At 53.2% G+C, this 18112-nt stretch overlaps 1 protein-coding gene across 5 annotated transcripts in view; it reads left to right on the top strand.

The window, feature by feature from the left end:
* Positions 1–18112, top strand: part of NFIX (nuclear factor I X) — a 95447-nt gene that overhangs the window by 14722 nt on the left and 62613 nt on the right. For 3 of the 5 annotated variants that reach the window (XM_044254082.1, XM_044254087.1, XM_044254085.1), the window contains one exon: positions 13152–13683. In XM_044254082.1, coding sequence (XP_044110017.1) covers positions 13152–13683 — 532 coding nt within the window. Of the gene's footprint in view, positions 1–11674; positions 12157–13112; positions 13684–18112 lie in introns of those variants that run through there. The other 2 variants (XM_044254083.1, XM_044254086.1) reach the window with 2 other exon arrangements.

Below are 18112 nucleotides of genomic sequence, written 5' to 3'. Positions count from 1 at the left end.
CACGGTCACCTGCACTGCACACCACGGGGTGGAAACGACAGCGACAACATACCCCTCGATGGTGCGGATGACCCCGGCCCTGGGGCACCAGAGGACCGTTGGCCGGGCGCAAAGTCGGGCGTGCGCGTGCTCGGAGGCAAAAAGGCGGGAAGCCGTCGTCCCCGTCATGCGACCAGACGAGAGTCTGTGCGCCTGTGCGCATGACGGCTGGGTCACTTGGGCGGAACCGCGCCAGGCGCTGAGCGAGGACTGAGGACCACTGCCTCCGCGGGCAGGTGACGGGAGACCGGGAACAGGTGTGGAGGAGTAGAGCGGAGAATGACGCCTCTGCGGGGCCTCGGGCCGGGTCCCTGCGGGGGTCCTCGCCTCCCCTGCCCCGCGCCCAGCTGGCAAGGCTCCCTTCCACCCGCGCACGGCCTAACCCCTCGCGGCGACCACCCCAAAGTGACCCCGCGTGGCGTCGAGGGCCTGCCGGCTTCGCGTTCCGGGGCCCTCGCCATTTGCAGCAGCAGAGGCCGCCGCCAGAAGGGGCTCAAATGGCAGCGTTTTGGCCCGTCGGCCTCTTGGGTCCCCGGGCGCTCCGGGTGGGGCCGTGGGCCGCCTTTGCCTAAGTTCCCTCTTCGGTGCCCATCCGGATCCCCGACAGGGGCTAACGCGCGCGAGGGCTTTGGAATGAGTGCGATGCTGATAATTCCTGTAATTCTTTAGTCGCGCGGAGGACTTTTGGGGTGAAATGCCCCCAGAACCTGCAGACAACCTTAGGGCGCCAATCTGGAGAGGGTCCCTTCTCTGCCCCCCATCGTGCGCGCGTCGCTGCCTCCAGACCCCAGGCCTCCCTCCGAAGATCCTCCCCAGCCGCTGCTCCTTTGGGGGGGAGTAAGGGAGGGGAAATTTAGCAGGGGAGATTTTTGTTTGTTTCGAGGGTTGGCTGGGTTTGGGGGCGTTTGGCTTCCAGCAGGCACCGGGAAGAAATGTGACTAAGTGGCAGAAAATGTGCTTTCCCTTCCCCTCTCCCCTGCCTTCAGGCCGCGGGAGTTGCGCAGTCTCCAACAACGTTCAAAAAAAAAAAAAAAAAAATTCCCCTCTGATCCCCTCCGGTCAACACTGCCTTTCCTCTCACGGATGACTTCTTGAATTTGGGGTGCTAAGTCCCCCCCGCCTCGTCCCATTTCTCCCAGCCATTCTGCAGCACAACGTGGGCTGGCTTGTGGGGGTAAAGGATGGAAAAGCGGGAAAGGATCGTGTGCGCAGAGTGGGCCCGACTTAACCCGTTGGAGGAGGCTGGTGTCCCGATGAAGTCACCCAGCGGCCCCTCTGGAACTCAAGCAGCACCCCAGCCTTCAGTGAAAGTGCCCTGGGGGCCCTCCCGCCGGCCCATCGGAAACCAGTCATTAACGTGACTTCTCATTGTCCAAATTACTTAAATGCGCTTTGGTGGTGTTAGGTCCTTTTCCTTTTCCATGTGCAGATGACTCAGCCTACTCCAGCTGCGCCTGGGGAGGTGACCTGGGCAGCGGCTGACCCTGCACCCTGAACCCAGAGGCGGCCCATCCCAGCAGCACCTCCCTGGCCCCAGGCTCCCAGACCACACTTGGCTCCCTCCTCCCCTTATATTACAGGTCATCTTTTCCCTCCTTTTTTTAAAAAAAAAAATATTTTTAAGATTTTAAGAGTTTTGTTACTTTTTTTTTTTTTTTTTTAAAGCGTGAGACAGAGGCTGATGGAAACGGGCTGTTAAAAAAAGAAAGAAATACATGCCGGTGGCACTCTGTGGAGCTGGCGAGCCTCGCCTGCCTCACGACTGAGTTTTTGGTCGCCAGTTCCCTCGTAGAACCGGGCATGGGCACCTGGGGTATCCACTGCTGAAAAGGCACTATAGAAATGCAAGGAATTATTATGATTTTAATAAAATTGTGTCTCATTTAGGAGCGCGCTTCTGCGCTGCCTGTCGTCGGAGCCCGGGTTTGCCGCGGCAAAGTCTGTAATCAGAGAAAAATACCAGCTTTGTTGAGGGTTAGAATGTATCATTGGCTAATGTGTGTGGTTTTTTTTTTTTTAAATAATGCTAAGCATTGGAATAATTAAAGAGTGAGAAATAACTCGTCTCTTCTCTCCCCTCGTCATTGTCTTATTTAAGGGTGAAAAGCGTGCTTTTAGGCAGAGCTGGTTAGTTTTAATGCGGGCTTTTTTTCTCGCCCGCCTTTCCCTCCGCTCCGGTCTGATTCGCAAATCCCCAAACTGGCACAAGCCGGGAAACTTGCGGCAGCCGTTCTTCTCCCGGAGTTGGAGCCTCGCTTTCCTTTTTTCCCCTCTTTCAGAGACAACCCTCTCCTCTTCCCTCCCCCGCCTCTGGGCCCTGACCCACTGCCTGGTTTGCGCTAGAGCGATTTAAAAAAGAAAGAAAGGAAGAAAGGAGCCGGGCTCTGGTACCCCTGTGCCAGCCGAGGGCGCGTTTCCCAGGCGGCGGGCTGGTGGGAAAGTCAAACTGGGTGGGGGGGTGTGGGGTCTCAGAGGCAGTCTTGATGCCTACTCTGCACTCCCCCCCACAAAAAAGAATCAAGTATTTCTAAAGATCGAAGGATTAGAGGGCTCAGATCCCTTGTCATATTTTAAAATCAAGCTGAACAGTTCTTTCTTCTCGGCCCCATACGCAATAGGAAGTGAAAATTCGGTCCTTGAGCCCGCCTTGGCAGCCCCGCAGCCCGTGGTAGGGGAGAGAGCTGCCCACTTGGGCTGGGCCTGGCGTCCAGCCCCAGGACAGTGCTACCACCACCTACCGGGCCTAGGTTTGAGGCGGGAGAGCGGAGTACAGGGCCAGTGGTGGGCATCGCTTGGGAAGATGTGGGAATTGAGGAAAGGGCGCTTCGTCAGGGCTTCGGAGGTTTCCTTCGGGCTAGTGGGATGCAAAGTGGCTGCCCTGGCCCTTCCCCCAGTTGTGGGGTGGATGGGCTCAGAAAAGGGGGTTTCTGTAGTGCTTGGGGAAGTCGCAGCTCCCTGTGAGAAAGGAAAGGGAAAAGTGGGCAAGAAATGGGGGTAGGGACTAGTGCCCACAGGCACTGCTTCGAGTTGCAAAGGAGTTATTTATTTGCTTCAGGTGTTTTTAATTAAATGTGTTTCTCTTTTATTTTCCTTGTTATTTGGTGCTTAGACTTTTCCGCGATCCCTTGCATTTTGTCTTTTTACATAAGCAGAACCCCCCCCTCCTTGGAGAGATATTGTGGGAGGTACTTTGCCTTCAGTGCTTTCTCTTTCCTGCTTTTTTTAAAATTTAATTTTAAAATTATAAAGTAAATTTAGTGCGAGTGAAAGTGAGGGGGGAGCCAGCTGGGGCTGGAGCCAGGGAAAGGGGGAGGCAGATGCAGCAGGGTTGGGCCTCCCTTCCAGGGCAGCTCTGCCCCAGGACCCCCTCACTCCTCTCCCTGATAGACTTTTGGGGACTGGAATGAGGGCAGCCTGCCTGGATGGGGTGCTCATTTACCCTCCAGGAATCCCTGGCTCTGCAGAGCCACTTTTTCACCCATTATGCTCCACACCCCTGAGGGCCCAGGTCACTGCCTTCGGGCGGGGTGCACGGGGGAGTCTCTCACTCCCCCTTGGTCACTATGACTGTTGGCTTTCAGCTCGGTGGGCCCTGTTTGTCCACCACACACACGCCCGGCTGGTCTGTTACCCCGCTGCACAGTTGGTTGCCCTGTTGATGGGATCAGAGCCGGGCAGGCACAGAGAGAGACAGAGACAGAGAGGAGCGAAACCCTCTGCAGAATTTGAGGGGCTTCACTGCAGGTTTTTTTTTTTTTTTTTTTTGGTGGTCACATGAGTAGCGTATGCTGCTCTGTTAACACATGTGTATACATAGGTGCTCGAACTTGACATTACTGGTGGGGGTAGGAGCTGTTTCTAAGGCCTAGAAACTCCGAGAACTCTAAAGTTAAAAACTAAAGTCCTGTTCAGCGGTGCTGAAAATGTTCTATTTCTTAATCTGGGAGGGGTCACACAGGTGTGTTCACTTTGTGAAAATGTATCGAGCGCCAGGCTTAGAAGTGTGCGATCTTCTCTACTTTTTAGGCATTTCAGTTAAGACGTTTATTTAAAAAGAAAAAAAAGGAAGACCCAGCCTCAAAAGAAAAGGCCTTCCCTAACAAAATAATAATGATAATAAATGATGATTTAAATAAGAATGTCCTCCAGCCGGCTTTGCTTAGGTCTCCCGCTAAAGAAGGGTGGGAGGGCTTGTAAAAATTAGTGGGCTGATAAAAAAGCTCGCAGGCGTGTGGCCCACGAGGCTTCCAGACCCATCCGTGTGTGTACCGAGTGCCAGGAAACTGCCGGCAGACTCAGGTCTAGCTGTAGGATTTTGAACATCTCGGGACCAAAGGATGAAAAGTGGTAAGGAAGAAGTTACTTGCCAATTACATTTTGCTGTCAACATCTGGAAAGCAAAATTGCAGCTGTTCTCCCTGCCCCCCCCTTACCACCTCTTCTTTTTTTTCTGCACACTTAAATTTTTGTATGCATGCCATCCATATTTCGGTTTTCTGCTCTGTTAAAACATCTTCACGGATCTGTTCAAATCGAGTTGTTGGGTTTGGGCTTTAAAAAAAATATCTCTATGTCTCTCCTAGTATGACAGTATAATTTTTGGAGCAATCTATTTGAATAGGCTGTCCATTAGTTGATAATCCCTTCCCTTTTCTTTCTCCTTCTCGGCCTTCCCAGGACTGTTTAGGCCAGAAGCTTCAGGGAGAACGCTCTCGGCTGCCCTCGCCTCTGCTCCTCTGGGCAGGTACTATAGTTTCACCCTCCACGGCCCTTCTGCGGTGTTTTTGTTTTCCCTTCGCCCCCCAAAAATATTTGAACCAAAAAGCCTCTTTTTTTTTTCCTCCACCCACAGCAAACTGAAAGGGCTAGTGAACCGTGATTCAACAGAGCGAGGGCGCCTCTTTTCTTCCTTAGCATTAATTAACTCAAGTTCGTTAGGACGTTGGGTCTGTCGCCCACAGTTTTCTCTTGTGTGTGCTGAATCGGGTCATAGAGGGAGACTTCCCGTGCAAACAGTTTGTGTTGGAGCTGGAGGACACAGAGGGGGAGAGAGGGTGAGAAAGAAAGGGAGCCGGAGAGGGACGGATTGTGGCCGAGGGGTGGCCGGGTCCTGAGCTCCCGGCACCCTGGTGCCAGCCTCCGCAGGGGCTAGCCACCAGGGGAATGAGGATTCTCGAGTTTTCTTGGCCATGGTCCTGATAATAAATTAGTTGGGGGGAGCAACACGTTTTGAGGGATTGAAAAATGTCTTCCTTCCAACTCCTCAAATGGTACATTTTGGGGAAGCCGCTTGCCCAGACAGGGCCAGCCCAGCTCCCCTGAGCCCTCAGGCAGTGAAAAACCCAGGCTGTTTCTATCCTAGCCACCCTGCTCTCTGCCCCCGGCTCTGGGCACTGCCTGTTGCCGCAGCAACTGCAAGAAATAGGCTTTCTGTGGGCCAAGGGGGCGAGCAGTGCAGCCCGGTGGAGGGGATGGGGATCGGAGAAACTCTCCTCTTGCCGCGGCCCTTCTGCCTTCTGTCCCGTGGCTGGGAGTTGGGGAGGCGGAGTGGACCAGGTAGAGCAGGGGGGTGTCACTTCAGATCCAGACGGAGCTCCTGAAGAGGGCCTGGGAAGCCCGCGAGAGAGGTCTCAGAGGGGCAGGGGAGGGAGAGGAACACCTTCCCTGGAGGATCCCCAAGCCTTTTGTGGGGTCCGGGGTTACAGCTGGCCTGGGGCAAAGAGTCAACATTTTGCCATTCGCTCTAGCCTTCTCTCTGGCCCTCTGGGTATTTTTACTGGGAATGGCGGATCCCGCACCGACCTCATCTTCACGGGCTGGTTTCCCCTTGCCGTGCTTTTGCCAGTATTTTCAGCTCTCCCCGAAAGTTGTGAAGCTGGCTTGTGGGGTTCTTCCTTCCTCCAGGCGGCCTTGGCCATCGTGGAGTGACACTTTCCAGTCGCACCAGGTGGGTGAGACTCAGGCTCTGCCCTGCTCTTGCCCCTCAAAGCCCGTGGCAGTCCTCTGCCTTGCGTGCCCCGCGGAGGAGGATCCCCACGTAGCCCTCCAGCTGGAGGGCAGGGCTCTGGCCTTCCCGGTTTTATTTCTATTTGGTGACACAAGGAAGTTTCAAGCTAAATAGTGAATTCAAGGACTTGGGTTTTTGTTTTCTAGTATCTGTAGAGGATGAAAGTACATTTCCAGATGCACTAAAGAGAATAGGTGGTCTTCCCAATACCTGTATTCCTACCCTATTTTATTTGGTGCCAGGAGGGTGAGGGGAGATGTGCCTGGAGCAGGGTAGTGTTTGGAGCCAGAACGAGGCTGCCTGTTGGCCCGATCCCAGGCCACCGCTCCCAGTTTGTAGACAGGAGGAGAAAAAGAAGGGAAAGGGAGGCGGTTTTATAGGAGAGGAATGTGCGGCCTGGTTCTGATGCAGGCCGTGTCCTAGACCCAGCATGGGGGTGCGGGGCAATTCCATTCAGCAAGCCGGAGGACGCTAGAAAAATCGTGTGGGGCTGCCTTTCCTGAGCAGAGGAAAACAGGCCCAAGTCAGCCAAAAACCCGCTTTGTCCAAATTCTGTGAACCTCCTCGCAGTGTGCATTTTCTGGTTTCCATGCCTGGCATTTCCAGATTCTTGGATGATTTTACTCTGGCTGCAGAGCCCCATCCCTCCTCCCCCCACCCCTGCCCAGAGAGGGGAGGCCCCACCTACCTCTAGGATAAGCAGCCTGGCCCCTTCCTTTTGCTTCCTACCGTTCTCTTGCCACCTTTGCCCCAGAGTCCAGACACTGCCTTCTTCCCTGCCTTCTTGTGACCCTTCTTCTGTGGGACAAGAGGGGAGATGTTGGGGTTACAAAGTTGACCCCTTTCTGATGGGACCAAGGATGAATTATAAAATCCCAAGAATTGGGCAGAGTAATCAGGGCTCTATTTGTGGCTTTTTAAAATTTCCTGCTTCCTTTTTCACCCAGGCTGCAGAAAGGCCGTAGTAAAATGGTTACTGAAATATCTGGTTGGTCCTAGGAAGGTTTTACTTGCACTCACTGTGTATAGTTATCCAAATTAGCATGGCTATACATACGTAAATATATATATTTTTTTATGTATAGCATGTGTCCAGGGTCATCTGAGAGAATAAATTTGGGTCTCAAAGCAAGTAGTTTGTGGACAAATAGGATTTTTGTAAACATAAGGAACAGTGGCCCTGTCTTTAAAGATATAACTTGTGTTTCTGGACATTTCGCTGTTGGCAGGTATGGTCGCTTTTAAAACCTGTCTCAAGCTGGGAAAATTATTTTGTTTCCTTGAAGACTTTTGAATACGGAGTGAAGTTCTCTATGAATTTTCCTATTTTCCCTTAAATAATCCACAAGACTTCATTTGCTTTGTGGAGTTTTGGAAAACCACACATTTTACTTTCTTGTGATAGAAGCAGTCATTTTCCTTAGCTAGTTTTTCTTTTTTGCCCCTGACCCAGAGCCCTTGGCTTTTGTCCTTGTTCCTTGTTTTCTTTTTTTTTTTCTCTTCTTTTTTTTTCTTTTCTCTTTCCTTTCCTTTTCTTAATTTTCTTTTCTTTTTCCTTTTTGGTCCTGTCTTCTCTCCTTCCATCTTTGCCTTTCTTTCTTTGCAGTTTTGGGCCCAACTTGGCTTTTTCTCTCCAGGTTTGGCTTTCTTCTCTTTCTCTTCCTCTTTCTCTCTCTCTCGCTCACTCGCTCTTTTCCTCTTTTTCTGTGGTCTGATCAGTTTTTTTTTCTTTTGGAGGCACATTATTGCTAGTGATGGCTGAAACTGCCATGAGTATTTCTGAAGTGTTTCAGTGAAAACTGTTGCTTTAAAAAAAAATCATATTCTATATACTTGACAGTAAGAGAGGCCTTTCTCTCCCAAAAGGAGAAAAATTCCTTTCCCCAAACTAAAAACCCCATGTTAATTTTAAAAGTCTTCTCTCTGGCTTCTTGATTTTTCTTTTAAGTGAAGAAAATACCTTTCCCCTCAAATTGTCTGCTTTTACTTTATTTTCCCCCCTTGTATTTAGTTTTCATTTTTGCTCCCTGCTCTCACCAGTATCACTGGTTCCCTCTCCCTCCCCCTGGTTTTTTTCTCTCATTCTCTTCCCTCCTCTCCTCTCCTTCTCAGAGGCCTGCCTGTCCCCTTGCTTCCTCCATCCCCCGAACCCTTGCACTTGTGGGTGACAGCCCTTGGAGAAGCCTTGAATTGTCTGAAGGTTTTTGTCTTGGCTCTTGTCCGTGTGCAGGGTGCAGAGCCTCTGAGCCCTCAACCCAGGCGGGAGGGGAGAAGGGAAGGAGGCTGGGTCTGGGACAGGTAATCTTCCAACAGAGCCTCCGCTCTCTTAACAAAAGGGGGACAGTCCCCTTTTGTCTGGGGCTCCTGAGGGGCGTGTCCAGGGCCTAGAGCCACCACCAGTGGCCTGGAGGAGGAGGCTGCAGCGGTAGGGGCACACCAAGTGTTTCTAATGGAACCTGAGTGAGTCGTCTCTGTTTGTGCCCACAGAAGAGAGAGAGACCTTCTCCCCTCCCTCCCAAGCCTTAGGAATACCCTGGCCTCAGGCCTCTCTTCCAGAAAACTCCCCCACACACGCCAGACAGTGGCCCCTGTGGGAACAGGGTGAGCGGAGAGTGCTCCCTGGGAATCCACTCAGCCCACCTTCAAGGTTACGACAACTGGCAGGAGAAGGACAATTGACGATTGTTCTCCTTCCGTGTTACTCTCCTGGAAGGGCCTGTTGCTCCTCCTGTTCAGGGAGCATTTGAGGGGGCGCACTGTGCTCTGTGTAGATCCCTGAGGCTCTATTGAGAAACTCCACTGGCCCTCCTGGGTCGCTTCTCTGTCCAATCTCTCCGCCACTCCCCCGACCTTTGACCCTTCCCTCCATCCCAGAGTGAATCGAGGATCTCGTCTGGTTTCCTTAACTTCTGCATGGACCCTCCCATCCGCCCTCTCCCCACCACTCACCCAGTTGTACCACGGGTCTCGGAATCAACCCATGCTGAGCGCATCTCTTCCAGCCGGCTCCGTGGTCTATGAGACGGAATATGCCAGAATCCTCCAGGAGGCCCATGTTGGCCATTTTCTGTTCGGTGTCTAATATTTAGTATAAATCAGAATGCCAGAAAAACACCCATGTGCTGAATATAAACTCACTTCTGGTTTTTACCATTTCATTTCCACCCTAGAAAGTAAAGAGTGCTTCTCTCAAGGTGGAGAGGCCGGGTTTGGTATCTTATGTCACTCAGTTAACATCTTTGGCTAATTGGACTGAAGCTGGTTATTAACATGATGTTAATTATTGAACGCTACTCTAAGAGGCCTGTCCGCAATGACACCTGCCTTCTGCTGGCTCACCTCTGTTTCTCTTGGTGTCAGCTGTGAGCTCACTTCAGACCACTCAGCTCAGGACCTGGAGCCCAGACCGGGGTCCCAGGTGCTGGCCGGTGTCTTTCCCTTTGTCAGGGCTCAGCACCAGCCCAGGGCTGCTTCACACCCCAGGTGTTCTTCCGGGAACCTTTCTGCCAGCATAAAGGCCACGGAGCACAGGGTTTCAGATGGGGAAGGAAGGGGCAGGAGTGAGCAGTGACCTTTCTTCCCCCTCCCCATGCCAGCTGAGGGCTGAGCCTCGCCTGGGGAGAGGGCAGCTGTAGAGACAGCTCCAGCGGGATCAGCCTCTCCCTGACTGTTCGAGGTCTCTGCCCTTCTTTTAATAACTGTCTCCTCCTTACAGCTTCTGCAAGGCCCGAAGCAGGCTGCTCTGTAGCCCCTGGCAGAGAGAACCCCATGGAGATGGCACTCACCCCAGGCCTCCCTCTCCCGGGCTCACCCTCCCACCTGGCTGGGAGCGAGGCCCCTTCCCCATGACTCGGTTTCCCCAAAGTTGTCCCGCTTTTCCAGCTAGAGCCCTTTCCTTTCCGTTTTGCTGTTTCCTTCTTCGCTTTCTCCCTTACGTATGGGTTTCTTTGCACGCTGGTGCACCCTGCTCCTCCGTAGGGATTTGGGCCCTTTCTTCGGAATTGAATTGGTGGGGGGGTAGGTGAGTGTTGCCTCTCCCCCAACCAAGAAACACTAAACACGGATCAAGTGGAGAGGGTGAAGCTGGAGAAAGCCAAGAATGGAGTGGCTGGGGCTTGGGGGGAGGCCTCGCGCAAGACTCAGTCACTGTTCGGAAGTAGTGTCCGTCTTCCTGCCTTTGTCACTTCTCCCTGGGATTGGCTGTTGTGTTTGTGGCTGCATGTAGTGCTTGTCAGCGGAGTGCTGTGACAGGAGGCTATTTTAATAAACTGTTGCAGTTTCTCGAGCCGAGCTGCATTGCGTTGGCATCCCTCGTCACTGCTAATGGAGCGTGCGTGGCTGGGTGTGGGCTGAGGGAGGCGGTCGAGCTCGCTGGGGGCCTGGGGGTGGGCGGGGGGGGGGGGCGTCTGGTCTGGGAGTTCTCCTGCCAGCGGCAGCCGGGCCCGGGGAGGAAGGGGTGGCCGCACCCTGGGCGCCAGGTCCCTGCCCTGGAAGTGCTGCTGGCATGGACACTTTCCGAGCTCTTTTTCTTCTCTTTCTATTCATAGCACCGCAGGCTCGCGTGTATGGCCAGGGAGGAAAACTTCCACTCGCCCCTGTGCGCTCCATAAATAAAAAAAGAAATAGAACCAGAAAGAGAGTGTGAGGGCCTGAGAGAAAGAGACTGAAACCAAAACACAGAGAAGGCGCAGCTGCTCTCCCCAAGGCCTTCTGGGGCGCCCGCCCGAGCCAGGCCTTTATTTATTTCTTTTTCTGGCTTTAAAAAAAAAAAAAAAAAAAAAAGAGGAAAAAAAAATCCGTGTCTTCCTCAATCCTAGTCCCCCCAGCCCTACCCCCCTCCCCAGATTTGCTGGCTGCTGCTGCCCAATGGACCCGAGTGGGAGCTTGGAATGAAAAATTCATAACTGCTGGACTTTGCTTGTTCATTAGACATGAACTTGTCGATTGGGCAAATTGTTTTTGGTCTCCAACTGCCGGGGGCTCTCCCCACCCTCCCGGCTCGCCTGGTTCCCTCCTCCCCTTGGACACAGCCATTGGCTGCTCGAGGATGTCTCACTGCCAAATAGGTGGATCCTTCTCTCTCTCTCTCTCTCTCTTCCTCCCCCCCCCCTTTTTACTGGCTTTGGCACAGGCAAATGGATGGGGATTGAGCATGAAAGGGGAGAGAGAGGGAGTTTGAGAGAGAAAAGCAAAAAAAAAAAAAAAAAAAAAATCCCAAACCCAACCAGCACACACACACACACACACACACACACACACTCTCTCTCTCTCTCTCTCTCTCACACACACACACACACACCCCACCATCCCATCCACGTCCTCCCTCGATCTCTCCCTCTCTCTCTTCTTTCCTCCCTCCCTCCCTTACTCCCTCTCTTTTTGCACGCGTCTGCCAGCGACGGTCTGCGGCCGGTCCGAACTCGTCCTCTTCCCCGGGAATCTGCGAGCTCCCCCTTTGCCTGCGATCAGGCTCAGAGGCGGAGGGAGGCAGCGCGAAGTTTACACCCCTGTGCCGCTGCCAAAGCCGAAAGCCTTTTTCTTCAGCTGCTGCTTTCCCCCTCCTGGTTTTTGTTTTTGTTTTGTTTTGCACGGGGGTGGGGGGTGGGGTGGGGTGGGGGGTGGGGTGGGGTGTGCTGTGTGTTGGGGTTGGTGATTGGGAGGTAGGTTTTGATTTTTAAATTTTGCATATTTTCCTTCTCTCTCTCTCTCTCTCTCCCTTTTTTAAACTGAAAGAGGATGCACAGGAGGCGAAATTGAACATTTTTTTTTGTTGGCTTTTGTTTACCTGGCGTGTGTGGCAACCGGCTCGCTCCCTCTCTCTGCTTGCTATCCCTGACCTTTCTTTCTTTTTGCTCCTTTTCAAAAAAATATTAATTTCCCCCTTCTGTGCAATGGAGCGTGGAGGGGGGAGGAGGGGGAAGGGTTTGAGAATCCACCCAAGCCCGGCCCCTATTCCCCAGAACACCAATAATAACCCCCTTTAAAACATTTACCTTCCTCCCCTGCTCCTCCCCCTCCCCCCTCCCCCCACCCGCCCCCAACTCACAACTCTGTTGAGTCCAGAAGCTCAGAATCGGGCGTTGGGCTTTGCCGGGTGCTTCAGATCAATGGTAATTATTTAATTTTTTCCAGTTTTATTTTTGTAAACAGAAATCAATTATTATTTAAACTTCAAACAAGCAAACAAGCAAAAAGAAAAAAAAAACAAAAACAAAAACAAAAAGCGGGAGCCCAGCCCTCTGTCACCTGACTGAGTGGGAAAGAGGGTGAAGGGGTCAGTGGGGAAGGGGCTGCAGGACGCCCCACGTAGCTTTTAACCCTAATGTGGCCGAGGCAACCACCTTATTTGTGCTAACAAGAAGTGTTTTGTTCCTTATGACTGTGATTAACATTAGTATCGGTGTCGGTAACAAAGCTGAAATCACATATTTAGGATTTAGATCTGATTAAAAAAAAAAAATGCTGGGGTGGATGTTCCAATTGGAGCAAGAGAAAAGAGAATGCAAACAGCTCGGGGAGGGGAAAGCCAAATCCGGTTCCTCGCCCGGCTCCTGGATGTCATGTTCTCTCTTTTTGGGGGTGGCCAAAAGCCGACCGGTGTCGGGACACGAGGCGGCCCCCGCACGCCTCGCCTGCGCGTCCGCGGGAGTCGGGGCAGCCGGGACCCGGCGTCGGGGCGAGCTGACAGGAGTTTGCGGCAGCGACAGAACATGGAGATGTCATGGGCGCGACAGAGCCTGGCGGGGATACCAGCAGCGTGTGTGTGTGGACGGCAACGTTGTCTGTGCGCGCGTGTGTGTGAGTGAGTGAGGGGGAGAGAGAGAGAATAGGTGTGTGCTCAGGCGCGGGGTGCCTCTGTCTGGCTGCCGAGGCTGACATGGGAGCGAGCGGCCGGCCAGGCTGGTGGCGGCTCCAGACCACACTTTCGTAGAACAATCACGACAGAACATTGTCGTGGGAGGGGGGGGCGGCGGAGGAGGAGGCGGCGATTTTTCTCGTGCCCCCCTGCTAACGCTCCTTCTCTGCTTTTCTCTTTCCCCCTCACCCCGTCTTCCCCTCCTCCCGTCCTCCCTCGCCCCGCATGCTCCCGGCTTGCCGCCTGCAGGATGAGTTCCACCCGTTCATCGAGGCGCTGCTGCCTCACGTCCGCGCCTTCTCCTACACCTGGTTCAACCTGCAGGCGCGGAAGCGCAAGTACTTCAAGAAGCACGAGAAGCGGATGTCGAAGGACGAGGAGCGGGCGGTGAAGGACGAGCTGCTGGGCGAGAAGCCCGAGATCAAGCAGAAGTGGGCATCCCGGCTGCTGGCCAAGCTGCGCAAAGACATCCGGCCCGAGTTCCGAGAGGACTTTGTGCTGACCATCACCGGCAAGAAGCCCCCCTGCTGCGTGCTCTCCAACCCCGACCAGAAGGGCAAGATCCGGCGGATTGACTGCCTGCGCCAGGCCGACAAGGTGTGGCGGCTGGACCTGGTCATGGTGATTTTGTTTAAGGGGATCCCCCTGGAAAGTACTGATGGGGAGCGGCTCTACAAGTCGCCCCAGTGCTCGAACCCCGGCCTCTGCGTCCAGCCACATCACATTGGAGTCACAATCAAAGAACTGGATCTTTATCTGGCTTACTTTGTCCACACTCCAGGTAGGTCACTCTCAACCCCCTTCCCCGTTTGAGTGTACTTGCCGGCATTCGTTTTGTGTATGGTGCCTCTTCTTTCCAAAGGACCCATGCCCTGGGCCTAACTAGCGCGCCTGTCCTGCCTGGGGCCGAAGCCCGTGCGGGAGGCCCCCTTTTCCTTCTTCTGTTTCCCTCCACCCTCCCGGTTCTTCCTCCTTCGCTCCCTCGCCACCCTACCTACCGGATTGCCCTGCGTCTCCCGCTTTGGAGGACTCGTCTTACCCAAAAGACGCTGCAGGTCTTAGGACCGGGGCCAGGCTGCCCCAGAATTATCCGCGATGGTGAGAGTTGGTGATGAACATTACCACACACACACAAAAAAAATCACTCGTTGCAGAGATTTAAAATGAGTCAGAAGAAGTATCGGGAGCCAGGTGCTGGCTTTCCTGCGGCTTCCTCCTAAGTCCTGGGGAAAAGCGGGATTTGGCACAAGCGGGGTGGGCAGCAGTTCGGTGGAGAGAGGGGCGTGTAAAACCCCCGGTTAGGAGCCAGAATGAATAGAAAAGAGGAGAGAGGGCAGAGGCGGGCAGATTCTGGGGCCCAGATGCCCAGGCGGGAGCTGGTATGGCTGGGTTTTGGCTGCCGAAGAGTAGGAAAGTCCTTGGACTTCGCAGAAAGTGAAAAGGAGCAGGGGATTCCTTGCGCTCTCCCTTCCGCAGTCTGGCTCCAGTGGGGAGACCCCAAGGCCCCCACCCCTCTGCTGGGAAGCACAGAGGCTCTCCCAGGCGCAGGCATGGCAGGGAGGGGCAGCGGTGGTCTTCGAGAAACAAACAGTCCAAAAACTCTGCAAATTTTCCTTTTCCTTTTGTGTCCCGAGTAGTTCCAGTTCTCCTCTTTGCTTTTCCAGTTTTACCCAGCATTTTGGGTCGGGATGGTGCCGTTCTCTTCCTCTGTTCCTTCACCGCCCCCCCCACGCTTTCCCTTTTTATAATTTCTTTCCGCTTTTGTTTTCTTACAAATTGAAACAGAGATGGCTGGTTAATTTTTAGCCTCCACTCAGCTACGCCCAATTTACTGCCGCCTTTGAAACCTAAACGGGCGGCACTCTGTGATTAAGCAAGGCAGAAGTGTGTTTACATTATGCCCAACCAACTTGTAATGAGAGGGCTACCAAACCTTTTTCTCTGTGTGTGTGTGTGTGTGTGTGTGTGTGTGTTTTTCCTTTCCACCATTCCGGTATTTTTTTCCCCCTTGTTTCCCTTCTTTCTCTCTTTATGCAAATGTAACAGAATGTGGCTTAACTTCAACTCTGGTGAATGTTCTTTCCCCGCAAGAGTGTGTGAGTGTGTGAGTGAGTGAGTGAGTGTGTGTGTGTGTGTGTGTGTGTGTCTTCCTTCCTGTTCATTCATAAAAAAGAAAAGCAACTCACTTTTCTGCTGTGGTCACTCACTTGCCTGTTTGGGAAGTTGGGAGGAGCGGTATGACTTAATCCAGACATGAAATTTTGGGGAGCTTTTAGCACTGCGTCAGGAAGGTAACCTGGACTAGAATGAGCGATGAGGGTTTCTATGCTGGACAACTCTGGGGAAGAAGAGGCGGCGCCGGAGGCCTCTGTGCCTGCTCGTTCACATTCTCTCTCATGAGAAGTGGCTTTGGTGGTTGTTTGGAAGCAGCGAACAAACCCCCTCACCTTTGACCTGGCCGGAAGCCATTGCCCCCTCCATGGATCTTTCTAGGCCTGCACCTGGCCCTGTGTGACTCTCGTGACCCCTCGTGAAGAATGCCCAACCGCCCGTCCTCTCCTCTCTTCGCCCTTTTTTCCTTCTGGGAAAGAAACTGAAGAAAGATTTGAAAAGTTATCCTCTCATTCTCTGTCTACACAGCAAGTCCGAGTGGGGAGGGTGTGTGCCTGGTGGTGCTGTAGCTTCGGGGGAGCCTGGAGCCTTGAGTTTGTGTCTGCCAGGCAGACCTTCTAGAGGGGATTCGGTACCTTCTGACTTCAGCACTGGGGCCTCTAAGATGGAAATCAGAACTCTTCTTTCTCTGGCTTCCCCCTGCCCTGCTCTCTAGCTGGATCCCTGTAGCTGAGCTGTTTCCCTTTCCTCTTTCATTGTAGGCCAGATTCTTGACTGCTGCCAGCATGGGGCTGAGTTAGGATGAAGTGTGTGTGATGAAGGAGACGGTTTGTGGCCAGCCTGCTGGCTCCTGGACTAACCAGGCAGGTGTCGGGAGAAGGGAGGCATCCCCGCCCGCCCCCCACCAGCCCTAATGAGATCATTTGCCCAGGAATATGAGAGAATTCATGCCCCATCGAATGTGGCCACAGCCATTTCTGTCCCGGCTGAGGTCCAGTTCCTTGACAAAAGCTGAGTGGAGAACTGAGGACATTTTTAAATAATTCATCCCTACTCCGGCTCTCTGGACTCCAGATAATTTCAACGAAGGTAGGATTTCTTGCCGGAATGGCTTTAATTCAAACGTGCCTCACTGCAGGAGCAGGGGTGAGTCGTTGGAGCACGGGCCACAGTGGGCCCGGGGTAGATGGTCTCGAGGATGCGAGGAGCAGGCATGGATTTCCTCCCAGGCCACCCCAGTTTGCTAGAAGATGTCTTCTTCTGACTAAATCCCCGCACAGCAGCGATGGGACAGCATAGCCCTCTCCATGCCCTGCGCTCCGATGCCCTCAGCAGCCCGCCCCACTTCTTCCTCCCACCGGAACCTGGGAAGGCAGTCTGGGGTGGCAAGGGCTCAGACAACAGTTGCTGTGGATTCTAAAGGAAGTACCTTTCTTTCCTTAAAACTGGGCCGAAGGACCCGGTCTGGGCTGCGCCGGTGGTGCCCGGTTTGATGGCAAGCGTATGACACGGTCCTAAGCTAGGGAGCGCCGCTTCACCTGCAGGTGCCGTCGTCATCCGTGGCCCTTGGTGCTCTTGTTTTGCCCACATGAAGCTTTAAGAGGAGCCGTGGTTGGGGAAGAGATCAAGGACAGGGCTGTGTGATGTCGGGAGCTGCACTCCCAGTGTGCGGGGTCCCAAACACCACCCAGAGTCTGTTCCGGCCTCCATGAGGGCTAGCCTTCCTGCTGGGAAGGAATCTCGCCATGTGTCTGTCCCGTTTAGGAGGGGATGTTGAGGAAGAGCAGGGTCAGAGAGCACTGTCATGGGGAAGAGAGGTGTATCCCTGGTGATGTTCTGCCATCCAAAGAGGTGGCCCTAAGGCGGGCGGTCGCAGATAGGCCAGAAGCGTGGGTCCTGGAGGCCCTTGCTTGTGTGGGGAAGGATGGCGGGGCTGGGCTGGTAGTGGGCTCAGTTCCTTACAAACCCTCCACAGGGCCCTGAGGGTGGACTGGTATCTTCAGACCTGCCCTGATCTAGGCTTCGGCCTTAGGAAATAGAAAAAAACTGGGGCACCTGGCTGGCTCTGTCGGTAGAGCATGTGCCTTTCGGTCTCGGGTTGTGAGTTCAAGCCCCACGTTGGGTGGAGAGATTGCTTAAAAATTAAAAAAAAAAAATCTGAAAGTGATAAAATGCTTTACTGAATGGAAATGGCAGCTTCTTGCTGTCAGATTCCTCCGACAGGCCGGTAGTGCAGGCCCGTGGAGTCCAGATATTCGGGTGGTGGCCCTTTCCTTTATCTCTGCCTTTTCACCGTGGAGAATTTCACATGTAGACGGAACCCCCTTCACCAGGGCCAGTAGTTTGCCAACTTATGGCCAGTCTCGACTCATCCATACCCCCACTGCCCACCCACGCTGTGTTGTTTAGAAGAAAATCCAAGCATTGTAGCTTTTCTTTCTTTCCTTTTTTTTTTTTAAGATTTTATTTATTTATTTGGCAGAGGGAGAGAAAGTGAGAGTGGGAATACAGGCAGGGGAAGCAGGAGAGAGAGAAGTTGGCTTCCCTCGGAGCGGGGAGCCCTATGTGGGGGCTCGATCCCAGGACGCTGGGATCGTGACCTGAGCTGAAGGCAGATGCTTAACGACTGAGCCACCCAGGTGCCCCACGTTGTAGCTGTTCAGCTGTAAATATATCTGTGCACATCTCCAAAGATAAGGAATTGTGAAGAGCATAACTGCGATTTCCCTGTCACACCTAAAAATAATCAACAGTTTCTTTAGTATGGTCAGGCTAGTCAGTGCTCACATTTTCCTAATCATCTCCTAATTCTGTTTGTTTGTCTGGGTCAGGATCAGGGGCTCGCAGGGGCGCCTGGCGGGCTCAGTCGACAGAGCACACGACTCTTGATCTCAGGGTCGTGAGTCCAAGCCCCATGTTAGGCCTAGAGCTCTAAAAACAAACAAAAAATCAGGTGCAGGCAGTGCAGTGGGTTGATAGGTCTTTCAAGACTCCTAACCTCTAGGTGGTCCTCCTCTTCCATCTTGGTTTCTTTTCTGGCAGTTTTTGGGTCGTTGCTATTGAAGGGCCTGGGTCATTTGTCCTGTAGGGTTTCTCTG

The sequence above is a fragment of the Neovison vison genome, chromosome 6, assembly GCF_020171115.1.
Source record: "Neovison vison isolate M4711 chromosome 6, ASM_NN_V1, whole genome shotgun sequence".
In the NCBI taxonomy this organism is placed as follows: domain Eukaryota; kingdom Metazoa; phylum Chordata; class Mammalia; order Carnivora; family Mustelidae; genus Neogale; species Neogale vison.
Note: the sequence above shows the minus strand (reverse complement) of the source record. Positions and strands in the feature narration are given on the sequence as shown.